Below are 18,089 nucleotides of genomic sequence, written 5' to 3' on the forward strand. Positions count from 1 at the left end.
CTTGGGGAACCTTGACACAAATGCATTGTGTAAGATTTTTATGAAGTTGATATGATATATGTAACTGTAATCAGGTGGTTATTTCACAGAATAGCTTTCCCTAATCTGTTTTCCTTTTCTTTTTTTCCCTTGATATTTGACTTGGAAAGTCTTATATTTCTATATCTATCCAATTGAATAAAGCCATAAAAGAAATAAATGAAACGATAATGTCAGAAAATAATGTGAAATAAGCAGCAATCCTATTTTAACTGAAAAAACAGAAAATCTGGGTGATCGACAATATGTTCTACAATATGAATGTTTCTAGAAAAAAACGAAAAGGTGGTCAATTTTCTGCAACGGAAGTGGGCTTAATTCCTTTTTATAATAATTGTGCAGGTCAGGTGCAGTGGCTCACACTTGTAAATCCCAGCATTTTGTGAGGCTGAGGCAGGAGGATCACTTGAGCCCAAAGTTCCAGACCCACCTGGGCAATAGAGTGAGACCTCATCTATTAAACAAACAAACACAGAAACAAAGAAACAAACAACAACAACAACAACACCTTCAAAAGAAAATTAGCCAAGTGTGGTGGTACATGCCTGTAGTCCCAGCTACTTGGGAGGCTAAGGTAAAAGGTGAAAGGATCACTTAAGGCCAAGAAGCAGAAGTTGCAGTGAGCCAAGATGGCACCACTGTACCCCAGTACCAGCAACAGAGGGTGACCCTATATGAAAACTAAATAAATAAATAATTGTGTATCAGGCCAGATGTAACCACACAAAATTGTAGTCCCAGCTACTATAGGAGGACTGCTTGAGCCCAGGAGTTCAAGGATACAGTGAGCTATGAATGCACCAATGAATAGACACGGTATTCTAGCCAAGGCAACATAGAGAGACCCCATCTCCTATAAAAATAATAATTGATTAATTGTGCATCATTCAAGTAAATTGTATAACTGGAGAAAAACATAGTACTATTGAGAATGTACTATAATAGTCTACTACTGATCATAGAGTTCCTCTTACTTGCTTCTAATCTTTTTCTGTGTTTCTCCTAAAACTAAAAAAATGGTTCATCCATTAAAAGCAGTTCATCACAAAACAAGTCAAAAAGATGAAAGAATTGCATCCAAATTGTAGGATGTGTTATCCACCACTTCCTGTGAACAGATTCTTGAGGGATAAGAAAATATTTGAATAACTAAGTTTGTGCATGAACACATTAAGGTCAAATACCCATGACATTATAGTGTGTTTCTCTGTACTAGAGACAAAATGTTCAAAAAGCAATTTAATGAATATACATTAAATTAAAAACTGCCTTCATTAAACTGAGATGATCTTCCCTCAATGCACGAATACCTTCAGAATTCACATGTGAAGCCTTAAATATAGACCAAAGGTTTGTATATAATTACTTAAAGTTTTGAGGGTAATTCTTGGCTTCTTCTTTTCCTTGCCTAGGACAGCAACATGACAGAAATATAATGAGGAAAATAGGAATATAGGATTCCTAAAACTCAGTTTACATTTAAATAGTGACATTATGTTTCAAATGCCTGTACCTAAAACAGAAAAGCCTGGATATCACTGTAAACACGTGGGCTGATGAGGAGAAAAGAGACCATTAAACAGATGAGGAAATCAAACCTGAGGATATCAATGTCAAGGCTAAAGGTGAAGGTACAGAGTATTTTCACTCAACACATCAGAGGCATTGCTGCCAGCACACCACAGATAAATTCCCCATGTCCTGTCGCTGAGGAAATACACAGTTGAGATGACAGTTCAGGTGAACGTGCAATTCACCTCTCATCAAAGACAGTGTTCTAAATTGATCAGCTGTTATACACACTTATGAAATCACAGCTAAATGAAATATTCATTTTTCCCATGACCACATGGGCTACTGCAGCACCTACATTTCTCCTATCCCCTTGTTCGGCCTTAAATTACAGCTCTTCAATCCACTCATAAGGCGGTCCATAAAACCATCACATAAACCATGTAGAATCAGTTAAAAATATCAAAATATTTATCAAAAAAGAAAACACTGAAATACCACAGACTTGCTGGATATGAATACACTGTTATATTGCAAAATCAGTGCAGTATTTATTGAAAATGAGAAATTTGGTATTCACAGAATGAATTTTATAATATGATTGCATCTAAAATTAACTAAGTTTGGTATATTATCTTACACTGTAAAGGACATTTATGAAACAGCTATTATATCAAATAACTAGCTGTCTCAAAAAAAATTAGCCAAAGCATCTATATGCAATTTAATCACATCTTATTCGCTCATGTCAGTGAAACTTCTCTCTCTGAGGCCTGACAGTTATGAAGTGAAATGAGCTGTGGAGTTTACCCCAAGTCTAGCACTCCCTCCTGCCTCCAGTACTCTCCACAGCAATAACCTCTCTTGTGAGACTGGCCATACGCCAAAGCAACTGGAAGTGACTCATCTCAAGTTTACTTGGCTTTAACTCCCAAGAACCAAGCAAATATCTTTCTTTCCTCCCTCCTTGTCCTTTCACAATCCCTCTTCCTTTGAAAAAGTGATTTTTAGATCTGTCATCCTGATGCTTCCCTTCCTAGCTGCTTTTTATCGATCATTGTGACCACTGTTGTCATCTGTGTTCAGGAGTAGTATACACCTGTAATCTCTCTTCTCATCTCATTCTCCTTCCCCTGTGGCTAGAATCATGCTCAGAAATAAAAGGAAATCAATACTTTCCCTGGATTCTGTTATTTTTTAAATTGCTCTCCAATAGTTCTTTTTCCAGATTTCTCTAAAGGAAGGCTATTCCCTTGTTTCAGGGCTATGTCCAGGGACCAGCACCAACATCAAATGAGTACTCATGAGAAATACAGAATCCCATACCTGCTGAATCAGAATGTGCACTTTCCAGAATCTCCTCAACTAATTCACGACAATTTGAATGCCCTTTTCTACACTGATGTGCTTGCATATTGGTTTACCCTAATTGCCCTGTTTGGCCTAGCGTCAATTTCTTCCCTACTATGTCCCTGAATTTAATACTACATTATAAGCCATAATGTTTCTAATGAACCTTTAATCAGGTAATACCATCTCTACTTAATGTCTTCTCCATAATCACCCAACACTATTCTTTTGAACTATGTTAATTTGGCCTATAGGATACTATCCCATGAATTTACACCATTTTCTATAAAACTAAATTATAGCCATTCATGGCTGATCATTTACGGTGATATTCATCTATGGTAGATAAAACCCATGTCTGTGTGGTAAAGTACCTCAATCCTTAATGCCTCCCCAGTAGTGAGGATGACAGCAAGAGTAGGAAAATGTTACTCTAATTCGCTGACACATTTTCGTACTGGAAGCTCACTTTATCTTCTTTCCTATTTCTAACACCCTGTTCTTCCTTCTTCTACAAATCAATTTGACTTTACCACCTTCCATTACATATACCCGCATATGCTTTTTAAAATTTATTCCGTGTACACTCTGCCCTCTTCATTCTTTCTTTCTCTTTTATTCATTTCCTCCTCCTTCTCTCCTGACTTACCTCAGTTTTTAGAGTATCTTAAAATGGAACTCAGAACTCAGCTCCTTCAGTGGTGCTCCCAATAGAATCAATAGCTGACCCTTGGTTATCACCATTTTAATTCTCCTTTACTTATTATAGTTAATAGGACATTTTCTTTAGCTAGTAGACTATATTAGTGCTCATATTCTAAAAGAAACATTCCATTAAATGACTTTTAAAACAAAATCCAGTTCTCACCTTCTCCTTTTCCTTTTCCACTGACTATTCCATTGCCTTTTTCATGGGAAGGTCCAGGTAAAGGCTGTGACACATACTTGGGGACACACTTCTAAGGAAATATCAAGAGTTAGTTTCCATTTAAAAAATTATAATGAGTTGCATCAAGAGATTCTTATCATTCTCTTATTGTGAAACTGGGTCTCATTCTGTCAACCCAGGGCTAGAATGCAGTGGCATGATTATGACTCACTGTGGTCTCAACCTCCCGACCTCAGGCAATCTTCCCACCTAAACTTCCTGATAGCTGGAACTACAGGTGCATACCATCATGCCAGGCTAATGTATTTATTGTTACTTTTGTAGAGACAAGGCCTCATTATACTGCCCAGGCTGGTCTCAACCTCCTAGGCTCAAGCAAACCTTCCACTTCTGCCTCCCAAACTGTTGAGATAACCAGTGTGCACTAGCACACCCAGCCGTAATCAATTCCTTTAAATAAACCCCAATGTTGCCCAGACGTGGTGGCTCATATCTGTAATCCCAGCCCTTTGCAAGGCCAAGGTGAGTGGATTGCTTGAGTTCAGGAGTTTGAGACCAGCCTGGGCAACATAATGGGAATACATCTCTACACAGAAATACAAAAAGGAGTCAGGCATGATGGTCTGTGCCTGTATCCCAGCTGCTCAGGAGGCTGATGTGGGAGGATCACTTGAGCCTGAGAGGTGGAGACTGTAGTGAACCAAGATCATGCCACTGCAGTCCAGACTGGGGAACAGAGAAAGACCCTGACTCCCCAGAAGTTTCTATTTAAAATGTGAGAACAAAGAGAGATACAAATGAAAAACAAGCCTAATTGGTCAATGAAATATGAGCTTAAGTCAAGAAAGAAAAGAAACAACATGAAGTACCATAAAATACATGGAGAAATAGATCTATTATAGAGTGTTTTGGTCTTTCATGTCCCGAATAATGCTAATTAATATTTATGCTACAATTAGTTTATAAGTATTTCTGTGATAGAGTTTATTACTCTAAGACATTCAAGTAGCTAAATATGGTCATCTACCACTACCTTAAAGAACATTATTACAACAGAGGGAAACCTGGAACTTTTCATCAAATTTCCACCCAGGAAAAGATTTGGTCACCAGAATACTAAAGAGTAATGTATGGCTTGAAATGGTATATTTACTAGAACATGAGTTGAGGCTAATAAAACATTTAAGAAATGTTAATGTAATATCACAATTTTAACATTCCAGTTGAATGATACTAGAAAATATATTGTAACCCTCTTTGCTGCTGACGACCTATTTCTAATTTATTTCCTTTTTATTTATGGCATAATTTCTCAACATAACACATAAAAACTTATACACCTTTAAATACTAACAAATAATACAAATGTAAGCAATATTTTCAATACAATATTTAATCATTAGACACATTAGATATATGACTTACAATATTCTATTACATAAAAATTCACTTGTCTATTTATTCAGACTAAACAACTATTAAGGCTGAATGTCTCCTGTCTGTAACCTCAGCACTATGAGAGGCTGAGGTGGGCAGAACACTTGAGCCCAAAGGTTAAAGACCAGCCTGGGCAACAAGGCAAAACCCTGCCTGTTCAAAAGTCAGCCAAGCATGGTGACACAGGTCTAATGTGACATAGGACAATAATTTCAACTACTTGGATGGCTGAGGTGTGAGGATCACCTGAGTCCAGGAAAGAGAGATCAAAGTGAGCCATCATCTCACCAGTGCCCTCCAACCTGGGGACAGAGTGAAACCCCATCTCAAAAAACAACAATTAAAATGCTTCTTACATGGAAGACTGTATTCTAGGCACTCCAGGAGAGACACAAATGTGTTTACTGACCTCCAGTAGCTTATGGTATGCAGCAGCTTCCAATGATTAAACAACTAAATATCAAAACTTCAAAATTTGAAATTTCAGAGTGTGATATAAGGACTTTGAGTCGTTATATTATTTTATTTCATTTTTTCAGATGTAGTCTAGCTCTGTCCCCCAGGCTGGAGTGCAATGGTGCGATCTTGGTTCACTGCAACCTCTGCCTGCCGGGTTCAAGTGATTCTCTTCCCTTGGCCTCCTGAGCAGCTGGGAACACAGGTATATTCCCAGTTTATGTAAGTATTTCTGTGATAGTATTTCATGCCTGGCTAATTTTTCTGTGTGTGGAGTTTTTTTTTTTTTTTTTTTTTTTTTTTGAGACAGGGTTTCACCTCGCTGGCCAGGCTGATCTCGAACTCCTGGCCTCAGGTGATCTACCGAACTCAGGTGATCTATGCACCTCAGCCTCCCAAAGTGCTGGGGTTACAGGCATGAGCCACTGAACCCGGCCAAGTAAATATTTTCAATAAACTACGATGATAAAATTATGGTGTTAAAGTCTTACTATATTGGTATTAAGAGTCTCTGCTTCTAGAACTGGTTATTTGCAGCAAAATATGTTATTCAATGAGAGGAAGTGTTTTATATAAACTCTTCATGGACAACTCATAAAACACACAAAAATCCCTTTGCGATACAAATTTTGAGAACATAAATTTAAATGTCTACATTTCCATAATTTATATTTTTAAATCAGATACATTCTTGTTATGTTGCCCAGGCCGTTCTCAAACTCCTGGGCTCAAGTAATCTTCCTGCTTCAAACTCCCAAGCAGCAGAGACCACAGGTGTATACCACCACACTCAGCCATTTTTCTACAATTTTTAATATTATTTTAGTCTCACTACAGAATAATATAGGTAGAGAAACAATCTCCCCTAGAAACTATATGATATCAAAATAATAAGTTTCCAAGAAAAAGCTCTATGCTATGTCCTGGACATTTTCACCACCAAAAAGTACCAGAGGGGGTCCATGATTACTGAAAATCATTTGAACACTGAAGATTTATAGAGGCATAAATAGTATGAAAGTCACACTTGTATGACTAAAAAGTCAAAGTGTTACTATTTATCCAAATAAACCTTAACCAAATTTCATATTTCCTCTATCAGGGAAAGCATTTACTAATGCAACTTTCCTGTCACTACTTATTTTCCAGTTCACAGCTCCCACCCTGTCACAGTACTTGTCAATTTTTGTTAGTTACCAAAGATAAACAAATTTTTTGAATCAACTAGCCACATGTGTGTTTTTCTCTGACCAACTTTCCATTATCATCATAAAACAATGACAGGTAAACCACTGCTAAATTTGAAAAGTAAATACTGTGCAAAACTAGATTCAGAGTGAGAAAATTAATTTTACAAGACACCACTTTACCTTAGCAGCAACACTCATGTCTTCGTCATCCGATGTAGGCAACGAATCCACACACAGTTCATGGAAAATGCTTGAGACCAAAAACGCACAATGAAAATGGGCAAGTTGATTTCCTTACAATTTTTATAATTGCCAGTTTATATCCAGCTTCCCCCTCAAACAAAAGACATAATCTGGGGAAAGGTCGGTGATCCATATATTAAATAATGATTCTTGATGCAATTAAAATATGGCCTCTGTTCTAAAAATAGATTTTAGTTACCTATTTCTGCCTCCATCTGTCTAAATCTATAAAATATTCTATGAAAACTGACCTTGGGCTTTATAACAAATAGTGACAGTCAATATATTGGCAGAGCCTGACAGTAATTTACACGCACAAATTATCTGTCCTGAAGCTGAGCTTAAAATTCAATTAATGGATGACATAAATGTTGTTACCTAAACTGGAAGAAAACTGACGACTTAAAACAAGGTAGAAAGATCCACTGTCTCTTTTCCTTGATCTATCTCTCCTTAAGAGACTAATCTGCTTCACTTCAAAATGGCAGTCTTGATTCCTCAGCATGGAACCCACTGAGGAAGGTCCTATTGCTTTCCTTTGCCCTAAATCAGTATAGGGAATCTCCTGCAATATTTGAAATGTATGAAAGCTAAATGTACAAAAGTCAAATAACAAAGGTGTATATTCTTATTGAGAATACTTTTCCCAGAAAGATTAAAACACTAATAATTATAAAATCCCATTATTTTCACTCTATAGGTACTACCTTATTCAGGTCCACATAAGCTAATAAGCCATTAAAAATTTTCATAGGCACTCAGACATCCATGGAGAGAGACTGCAGGAAATACAGAGTCCTGGTAGTTGTACCTCTATTTCTGTAAGTACTATCTAAATATCTTTCTTCCTATGGGCACCCACTTTCAGATTCCACTACTGCAGGGCTCCATAGAAGTCTTCAATCTTCAACTCTTCAGTCTATGAAAGCACAGATTCCGGAAAGGATGGCCTCAAATGACCAGGAGTAACAAATCTCTATATCCCTCATCCCAAAAAGCAAGCCAACTGGAGTCTCCGTCACCTTCCCCCAGCACAGACACACTGCCAACTACCCAACTGAACTCCATGACTGATTTGCCAGACAATCATGCCCCTGACCCAGCCTACATGGACATGGGAAGGACATCAGTGAATTGGGAACAGAGGCAGAGGTAAGGAGGCACCTGCCCTGTACCACATATCTATGTAGTTCAGCAGTCTCCAGCCTCTTAGTACTCCAGGGGCTCTAAGCCACCCCTCTGTAAGTCAGGATGGAAGCAGATGATACCACATTTCTGTCTGCTGCAGACACTCCTCCCAGTGTCTCAAAATGTTTTAGCATATTTCAGTAAAAATCGTCAAGTTTGTCGGTCCTTGATTAAAAAAAAAAAAAAAACAGCAAACTTTTTAGAGCTCCCTTGAACCTTCTATTGTAATGTGCCTTTGTAGATAATTCCCAAATTTCTTGTGTCTTTCATCTTTATAATTTATCTTTATCAAACTTGTCATAAACCCCAATATTTTCATCTCTTAGTGAAGACTTCATACTCCTACACAATCCAGTGTTGTTTCTCTTCAAACGTGGCTTTCCCCTGCTCATTCCATTATTACCTACTTCCATTGGGTTCACCAGCTAATTCCATTCTCATTCTATCCACTGTGTGCACCAGACTCACTCCTGTTTCTACTGGGCTTTAAAATGAGTTCAAATCTCATTTCTGCCAATTGCTATGTCTAAAAAAAGCACACTAATCTCTTTGAGCCTCACATTCTCTATCTACAGACTCACTTAACCGGAATATTCAACACAGGTAAAAATACTAGGAGGTATTTTAATTCATTCTAAGATTCCTTAACATTCTGTAATTCTATGTCCTCTTGATTCTGTCTATAGGAAAACTGGGAGTACATAGCCAACAGAATTTGAAAAAATAATAGAACAAAAGAAACACAAAAAAAGCAGAAAGGAAAGCATTAAAAATCAAGACAAGATTATAGAAAAGTCATGGAAAAAGAAACAAGACTTTAAAAAGTATTATGGAAGTCAACAGAACTCCTGGCCTAAATGGAAAACCAAACTGGGAAGTCAAATCATTTCTCTCTAAGACTTGCCTAAACTTACTTTTGTAAAACTTCCAGTCCTATGGCCAAAGCTAAGTAAGTTCTGCCCTAAAGCCTTTGATGGTAAAAATAAGATACCGGTTACCACTGAAATTGTCAAATTTATTAGGACAAACTCTTGGACTAACCACATTCTAACAATAACCTTCAATGAGAGTTTAAGGTATTTAAACTCTCACTAATTTAGGCATTAATTGAATTAATGAATCTGATTAAACTGATTCAGACCTATACCTTGATCCAATGGCTGCACAGATGTCTATCAATCTATGCTGAGGAGCAAGAGAAGGGATTTGGAAGGCAGGCAGGCTGACGGTCAAGTTGTGGGCCAGCTTCTTTGTTAACTATGGGATCATGAGGCAATCAATCAACTGCTCTAATCCATAGTTGTTTACTGAATGAACAGTAGGTTATAGGAACACAGATGTTGTGATGCCTTTATGAGATGATAAATGCATAGAACATAGCAGGATGTCTAGCCCAGAATACAACACTCAACAGATATTAGTTTCTTCCATCTCTATTTCCTTAGTTAACATAAATGTTTACATCTATTAAATCCTACCTGACTGCAGATTCATCAGAACTTCCAGCATCTATTAAAGAAAAAGGAAAAATGCATTTTAAATCAATAATAAATGTACAGAATATTAAAAGCATAAGAATGCACAGCACTGCAGGCCTGTACTCTAAAGTATTTGGGAGGATGAGGCAGGAGGATCACTTGAGGAACCCAGAAGTTTGAGACCAGCTCAGGAAACATAGTAAGACTCTACCATCATAAAACAATTGGGCACACTTTTGTGTATGCTTTAGATGCTGTTTTTGTTGTTGTTGTATTTGTTTTGTTTTGGCTTTTTTTTCTTTTTTTTAAGCATAAGACTGATGCTATGTTATAAAGCATTCCTTTGGGAGCGTGCCTGGGACTTTACTAGAATTAACATTAATTATACCTATTGGTAAGTAATTAATGCAGTAAGAACTCTTCCCTTTGTATTTATTAGATGAAAAGAAGAATAAATTTATAAAAACGTAGTATCTACAAGTGAACTGCAGTACACAAGTCATTTTAGCCAAACCCTATGAGATTGAGCAAAAATGGTATTGTTAGCAGAACAGGTGTGATGAGTCAACAGTGTCAAAGAGCATGATTTCTGGACCAAAATATGAGAGGCCGTTAAAACAGAGTATTCAGTAGTACCCCTTATCCACTATATGTGCGGAAAGACATACTTGACAGGGTTTTCTCTGCCCTCACGCCACAGCAACAATCATCTACAAAGAAGGCTTCTGTGACCAAATGTGTGGAGAGATTTTCCTCAACAATCAAAAATCATTCCTGCTGATGACACCATTCAATTCTCACACCCTATCGGCAGACACAATCAGATTTAATTTAATTTATAAATTAAACTTTATCATAGATAGGTATGCATAGGAAAAAACAGTTTGTGATTCAGTACTATTCGCGGTTCCATGCATCCACTGGGAGTCTTGGAATGTATTTCCCACAGTTAAGGGGGAACTACTGCACTTATTTTGTTATAGCACAACACAGCCTCTCTAGCTCTTCAGTTCAAACTGTTCAGTTTAGGATAAAACACCCTATATCACCAGAAGCCAGCAAAACATAGGAATCAGACCAGAAACAGGAATCCTTGCAAAGACCTTCCAGCCACCAGTGGAGAAGAGCTGAAGAGAGATCGGTGTGTTACTCTGGCTAATACTCTTCTGGGGAAGGTGCTGGGTGGTTTCCTTAGTTGTAGCTATTTGTTCTGCCCTATGTATAACAAAGCCCAAATTCACCTGCCATTTTACCTCCCACAGAAAGAACCACTGGAAACATCACTCCTTTAAGAGCTTATCCATATTCAGAGAGAAGTTTAAGGAACACTGGGGAGGTATGGCAGGCTGCTGGGCAGTATTATCTGATGTGAAAAATGTATAGAAAGAAAACTATCAATGCCCTTTTACTACTAGAATGTTCCAATGCTTGCTCTTCTCCCAAGTAGGAGAAAAAAATTCTTTTTCACCGCACATCAAGCAAAACTCCCTTACCATCCCTCACGACAGAATCTAGTTGTAGATGAGTCATGTCATCATAATGCAGGCTCTTGTCAACCTCATCCCTCAAAGGAAGAGGATCAGTGAGGAACACATGTATTTACCTATAGCATTCACTGCCTGGTCTGAACTCCAACCGAAGGTAAGTATGACAGACTTAGTGATTCCACTTTTATGAAGTCCAACCCGTTGTGCTTGTCTCCTTCCATTGCGAGGGAGTCTATCTCTATCATAGAGCAAGATACTCCAGTTTGTGCCGTGTGGCACAGCATGGTGTCCTTTCCCTCACCCCTTTCTATTATGTCCCAAATATCTATACAAATCATGTTTTCTGAGTATGTAAAGCACATCTCATCAGCATATATCATTCTTTACAGTGATAAAGAAGCAAAAGGAAAACAAAAAGGACAAGGAACATCTTCAATGACTATGTTCAATTACCATGGACCTCTAATTTTTTAACTATTCAAAAAGATATCCACTGTACTCTTCTGAAAATAATAAAACTATGAAGACAGAGTAAAGATCAATGGTTGCCAGGAGTTGCTAGGGAGAAAATGAGAGATGAACAGGCATAGTATAGAGAATTTTTAGGGTAGTGAAACTGTTCTGTCGATAATATTACAGTAATAGATAGATGTCATATCATTATACAGTTGTCCAGGTTCACAGAATGTACAGCATCAAGAGTGAAGCCTGATGTAAATATGAACTTTGAGTGATTATAATGTGTCAGTGTAAGTTCATCAGTTGTAACAAATGTACCACTCTGGTGGAAAATACTAATCATGGGGGAGGCTATGCACGTGGGAGGCATGGAATATATGAGAAATCTCTGTACCTTCCTCTCAATTTTGCTCTGAACCTAAAACTGCTCTAAGAAATAAAGCTGTTGATTTAAAAAAGATATTCACAACTGGGCTCAGTGGCTTATGCCTGTAATCTCAGCACTTTGGGTGGCAAAGGTGGGGGGATCACCTGAGGTCATGAGTTCAAGATCAGCTTGAGGTAATGAGTTCAAGACCAGTCTGACCAACATGGCAAAACCTCGTGTCTACTAAAAATACAAAAATTAGCTGGACATGATGGCAAGCACCTGTAATTTCAGCTACTCGGGAGGCTGAGGCAGGAGAATCGCTTGAGCCTAGAAGGCGGTGGTTTCAGTTAACTGAGATCACACCACTGCACTCCATCCTGGAAGACAGACCGAGACTCCATCTCAAAAAAATTAAAAAATAAAAATAAAAAAGATATTCACTGTCTATGCATCCCAGGATCTCCAGAACAAAAATTAAAATAAATAAATAAATAAATAAATAAAACGATGGCCAGGGTCAGTGGCTCATGCCTGCAATCCCAGCACTTTGGGAGGCTGAGGTGGGTGGATCACTTAAGGTCAGGAGTTCAAGACCACCCTGACCAACATGGTGAAATCCCATTTCTACTAAATACAAAAAATTAGCCAGGCATGGTTGTGCATGTCTGTAGTCCCAGGTAATTGGGAGGCTGAGGCAGGAGAATTGCTTGAACTTGGGAGTCAAGGTTGCAGCGAGCTGAGATTGTGTCATTGCACGGCAGCCTGGGTAGCAAGAGCAAAGCTGTGTCTCAAAAAAAAATCAATAATAAAAAATGAAAAATATTCACTGAACCTGTTATTATGATATATTTAAGCAAGACTTGGTGACCCTAAAAATTAGAGATCATTGAAGATCAAAATAACAACACGTGGTCATTATTTCTCAAAGTGAAGTATATAAAATTTATAAAATAAGTTAATTGCATGCTTAGGCAAGACGATATTGATTGAAATGATTGAATATTTTATCTCGTTTCATACTTCTAAACAGGGATTTAGCACAATATGAAAACTAGATTATCCATGTCATCCAAAAAAAAGACAATTTTATTCTAATTTTAACTCAGAACTTATTATGCTTATTTAATTTCACAATTTTACTGAAAGGCTAATAAGATAAAAAGGACAGATTATCATTACCTAACACTGTTATGGTAACTTATATACAAATACCTGTTTGTCACCAAAAGTCAAAAAAGTAACCAGCATTGCAACTTAAGATGGATCATACAAAAGAAATTACTACCAATTTACCTTATCTTATAATATTATGTGTTATTAAAATGAAAATGTAAAACAACACCAAAAGTTAAGTTGGGGCTATAAGTGTTGTGCAATAAAGATTTCATAGAGCAGGCAACAGACTGCCATCTTTAGAAAGGCCTGCACACAAGGCTGGCCCTTGACTGGTGTTTAGGAAATTGGAATTGGGAGAGTTTCCACCATTCCCTAAGGAGAGTGGCTCACTGTGTCTAAAGTGTTTATAGAAACAGTGTGGTTACTCTGAACAGCTGCTTTCCTTCTAGGAGTCTGGAATTGGGGTACATGTCAGGGAGAGTAACCTCCATAGAAACACTTGGGTACTTAGTCTCTAATGAGACTCTGGTACTGCTAGATATCACTGCACAAATGTTGTCAATATGTGAGCCTGGGAGAATTCCCAGATCCTGGGAACTCCACAGGAGAGAACTCCTGGAAGCTTGTGTCTGGTTTCCTCCAGACTTGACACATACACCTTTTTCCTCTACTAATTCTGTTTGTCCCCTTTCTTGTAATCAAGTAAAGATCTGAGTATGACTATTTGCTGAGTCCTGTGAGTCCTAGTGAACCACCAAACCTGGGGTTGGTCTTGGGGAACCTTGACACAAATGCATTGTGTAAGACTTTTATGAAGTTGATATGATATATGTAACTGTAATCAGGTGGTTATTTCACAGAGTAGCTTTCCCTAATCTGTTTTTCTTTTCTTTTTTTTCCCTTGATATTCAACTTGGAGAGTCTTATATTTCTATATCTATCCAATCGAATAAAGCCATAAAAGGAATAAATGAAATGATAATGTCAGAAAATAATGTGAAATAAGCAGCAATCCTATTTTAACTGAAGAAAAAATAGAGAATTTGGGTGATTGACAATATGTTCTACAATATGAATATTTCTAGAAAAAAATGAAAAGGTGGTCAATTTTCTGCAACTCAACTGGGCTTAATTCCTTTTTATAATAATTGTGCAGGCCAGGTGCAGTGGCTCACACTTGTAAATCCCAGCATTTTGGGAGGCTGAGGCAGGAGGATCACTTGAGTCCAGAAGTTCCAGACCAGCCTGGGCAATAGAGTGAGACCTCATCTATTAAACAAATAAACAAACAACAACAACAAAGAACCTTAAAAAGAAATTAGGCAAGTGTGGTGGTGCATGCCTGTAGTCCCAGCTACTTGGGAGGCTAAGGTAAAAGGTGAAAGGATCACTTAAGGCCAGGAAGCAGAAGTTGCAGTGAGCCAAGATGGCACCACTGCACTCCAGTATCGGCAACAGAGGGAAACCGTGTATCAAAAATAAATAAATAAATAATTGTGTATCAGGCCAAATGTAACCACAAAAAACTGTAGTCCCAGCTACTCAGGAGGATGAGGTAGGAGGACTGCTTGAGCCCAGGAGTTCAAGGCTACAGTGAGCTATGAATGCACCAATGAATAGACACGGTATTCTAGCCAAGGCAACATAGAGAGACCCCATCTCCTATAATACTAATAATTGATTAATTGTGCATCATTCAAGTAAATTGTATAACTGGAGAAAAACATAGTATTATTGAGAATGTACTATAATAGCCTACTACTGATCATAGAGTCCTGTTTACTTGCTTCTAATCTTTTTCTGTGTTTCTCCTAAAACTGAAAACATGGTTCATCCATTAAAAGCAGTTCATCACAAAACAAGTCAAAAAGATGAAAGAATTGCATCCAAACTGTAGGATGTGTTATCCACCGCTCCCTGTGAACAGTTGGATTTGGTCATTAAGAATTAGCAGGACTAACTTTGTGTTTGTGTGTACACGTGTGAACGTGTGTGTGTATGTGCTTGTAAACTGTGTGTGTGTAAACTATGACAGATAAAACCATTTTGCTTGTGTAGGAATATGTAATATATTTTGTACTTCTCATGAAAGAATTGCTTTTCTGTCTTCTGTGCTCAGTAGCTGTCTTCAAAAAATAGTCTCCTATTTGTATGGGTGCACGCTGGTTCAGTTCCACAGTTCTTTTTTTCTTTTTCTTTTTTTTTTTTTTTTTGAGACGGAGTCTCGTTCTGTCGCCCAGGCTGGAGTGCAGCCCAGGCTGGAGTGCAGTGGCGTGATCTCGGCTCACTGCAAGCTCCGCCTCCCAGGTTCATGTCATTCTCCTGCCTCAGCCTCCTGAGTAGCTGGGACTACAGGCGCCCGCCACCGCGCCCGGCTAATTTTTTGTATTTTTAGTAGAGACGGGGTTTCACCGTGGTCTCGATCTCCTGACCTTGTGATCCGCCTGCATCGGCCTCCCAAAGTGCTGGGATTACAGGCGTGAGCCACCGCGCCCGGCAGTTCTACAGTTCTTATTGCCATTTATTTACGGTAACAGAAAGGGATTGCTGAGTTCCTGGTTCTAAAGATAGTTACTTTCTTAGTGACACACATCAATATGTAATACAGTTTGCCCTTGAACAGCGGGGATTCACTTATATGCAGATTTTCTTCTGCCTATGCAACCCAGACACAGCAAGATCCACCTCTCCTCTTCCACCTCAGGCTAATCAACCTGAAGATCATGAAGACCTTTGTCAGCATCTACTGATGCTTTATGAAAAGTCAATATATCTTTCCTGATGATTTTCTTTCTAACAGCTTCAATTCTCTGGCTTACTTTATTGTCTGAACACAGAATATAATAATGCGGCAAAAACAAAATAGGTGTTCATCAACTGTTTTATGTTATCAGGAAGGCTTCCAGCCACTAGTGGGCATTAGTAGCTAAGGTGAAGTAATCAAAAGTTATACTCAGATTTTCAACTGCACAGGGATCAGAGTCCCTCACCCCTACATTATTCATGGGTCAACTGTAATTCTTTATTTACTAAATATAAACAATTTATTATAAAACTGAAATAGAAGATCCATTTGTATAGCAAGTCCAATTGGTTATAATGTGACTACAGAGGAAACATACAACATACTAAGTTAAAAATCTTTTTTCTTATTCATGCAAAAACATTATATAGGATTTTAGGGATCATAAATGACTTTTTAAGACAATAATGTTTGAGATTATAAATGAGCTACAACTACCTTCTTAAATAAATCTGAATTTCAAACTAGTTAAATTTTAAAAATTAGTTTACATATGTATATACATATATACACATTCAATTTACACATATTTTTAAACTGGTCTTTTTTGATTAACACTACCTTAATCTTACATGTTACTTTTCATTTTCTTATCAAGAGCAGGACCACCAAGAGAAATAAGAAATTCACTATCAGAAGTCTTACCTGGTTTGTCATTTTTAAGTATCTTCTTTTTATGTTCCAAAATTTGTTGTTTAATTCTATGTATACAAAAGTAATAAATAAGTTGTTATTTTAACACTGAAATAAAAAATATTTACCAAACATATTAAATTCTAAAACCATTTAAGGCAATATCAGACCTAATATCAGAATTTTAATATCCCATACACTTCAAATTTTTAAACCTTACAAGCTTATTAAGCTTATAATTAAAGAATAAAAGAAAGGGAAGTACTCATAAATGGAGGGAGAACAGCTCAGTAAATTAACTCTAGTTAGCTGGACATCATGCAAAGTGTCCTGCACTCAGAATACATCCTTGCTCTGTAACCAATAGGTATTTTCTTTTCAGACAAGTTGCTTCTCGTAGGTTCCATGGTTTCTTCTAAAAAATAAGGACTCTGCTACCTTAGGAAGATGTAATGAGATTACATGTTTAAATGTTCAGAGAAATAGTAAAGCAATGGAATAATTTCTTCTTGAACTTGATTCCTGAAACCATTTTGGAATCCCAAATAAAGCTTGGTGTAGGCTTTTCTATAAGTTCTAATATTCAAATGTTGCAGTTTTCAGAAGATGTTATTAAGTGCTAATTTTGGTTATTAGTTGTATTCATTCTGGCTTGTAATTCAGGGAATCTTACCTAATTCATAACTTACTGCAAAATTTATATATATATATATATATATTCTCATTAAAATGGATTACCTAATTGTCTCCCATCACTGAGTTCATCAATCACACCAAGGGCAGAAAACTAATAGGTGTCAAAACCCGGCTTGGACAACTACCACTCCTTCTCTACCTCCTCAAACTCTAAGCCAGCAGATCCATGCCAGGATGCTGGATCTCCCCGGTCCTCTCCAACTAACAGACAAGACAGAACCTTGCTGTGATTGTTTTTCGGTTCCATGAAGGAAAGGCAAGTGGACATTTTTTCATTTCCAAGACATGTACTAACAACATGTAACATCCCCTAAATATTACTCAGCTCTGTTATCCTTTCAGAGATCACTGGACATCAATATTTTCATAGTGATAATCACAATTTCAATATTGGGGGGTCTCCTGTTTTGGTTTCACTCACACTGCTTCCTAGGAGCTACTCAACAAACAGTCAAATGACCTTCCTGGGACTATGCAAAATATGGAATGCTTTCTGAATCTGTGTGCCATCCCCAGGCAGCAGCCATGCTTATCTGCTCTGTATTGATCCAATTTTAAAATATGTGCTGTGGAAACAAGCACAAAGGCCTGTTTGATACACAAATACTCATGAGTCATGGATGAGGCTTAGCTCTGGTAAATCCAACTCACTTACTTTAGATTCTGAGAATTTTATTGAATGACTTCCTGTGAGGTGGAATTTTAAAATATATTTAAAATTTGAGGAAGAGCTGCGAGTAGCC

At 37.5% G+C, this 18,089-nt stretch overlaps 1 protein-coding gene, 1 long non-coding RNA gene and 1 other non-coding gene across 10 annotated transcripts in view; 1 reads left to right on the forward strand and 2 right to left on the reverse strand.

Annotated features, from left to right (window-relative positions):
* Positions 1-18,089, reverse strand: part of LOC105467671 (putative ankyrin repeat domain-containing protein 20A2) — a 79,666-nt gene that overhangs the window by 49,545 nt on the left and 12,032 nt on the right. For 7 of the 8 annotated variants that reach the window (XM_071079797.1, XM_071079795.1, XM_071079796.1 and 4 more), the window contains 4 exons: positions 16,663-16,718; positions 9,783-9,813; positions 7,054-7,123; positions 3,770-3,860 (listed from right to left, as the gene is read on the reverse strand). In XM_071079797.1, the coding sequence (XP_070935898.1) occupies positions 3,770-3,860; positions 7,054-7,123; positions 9,783-9,813; positions 16,663-16,718 (248 nt within the window). The remainder of the gene's footprint in view (positions 1-3,769; positions 3,861-7,053; positions 7,124-9,782; positions 9,814-16,662; positions 16,719-18,089) is intronic. The other variant, XM_071079798.1, reaches the window with a different exon arrangement.
* LOC139358565 (uncharacterized) lies at positions 5,371-10,130 on the forward strand. Its single transcript, XR_011613711.1, has 5 exons — positions 5,371-5,651; positions 5,767-5,888; positions 7,985-8,268; positions 8,991-9,253; positions 9,793-10,130. It is a non-coding gene; the product is annotated as an uncharacterized lncRNA (long non-coding RNA).
* LOC139358998 (U6 spliceosomal RNA) lies at positions 17,822-17,928 on the reverse strand. Its single transcript, XR_011614500.1, has one exon. It is a non-coding gene; the product is annotated as a U6 spliceosomal RNA (small nuclear RNA).

Source organism: Macaca nemestrina, chromosome 15 (assembly GCF_043159975.1).
Source record: "Macaca nemestrina isolate mMacNem1 chromosome 15, mMacNem.hap1, whole genome shotgun sequence".
NCBI lineage: Eukaryota > Metazoa > Chordata > Mammalia > Primates > Cercopithecidae > Macaca > Macaca nemestrina.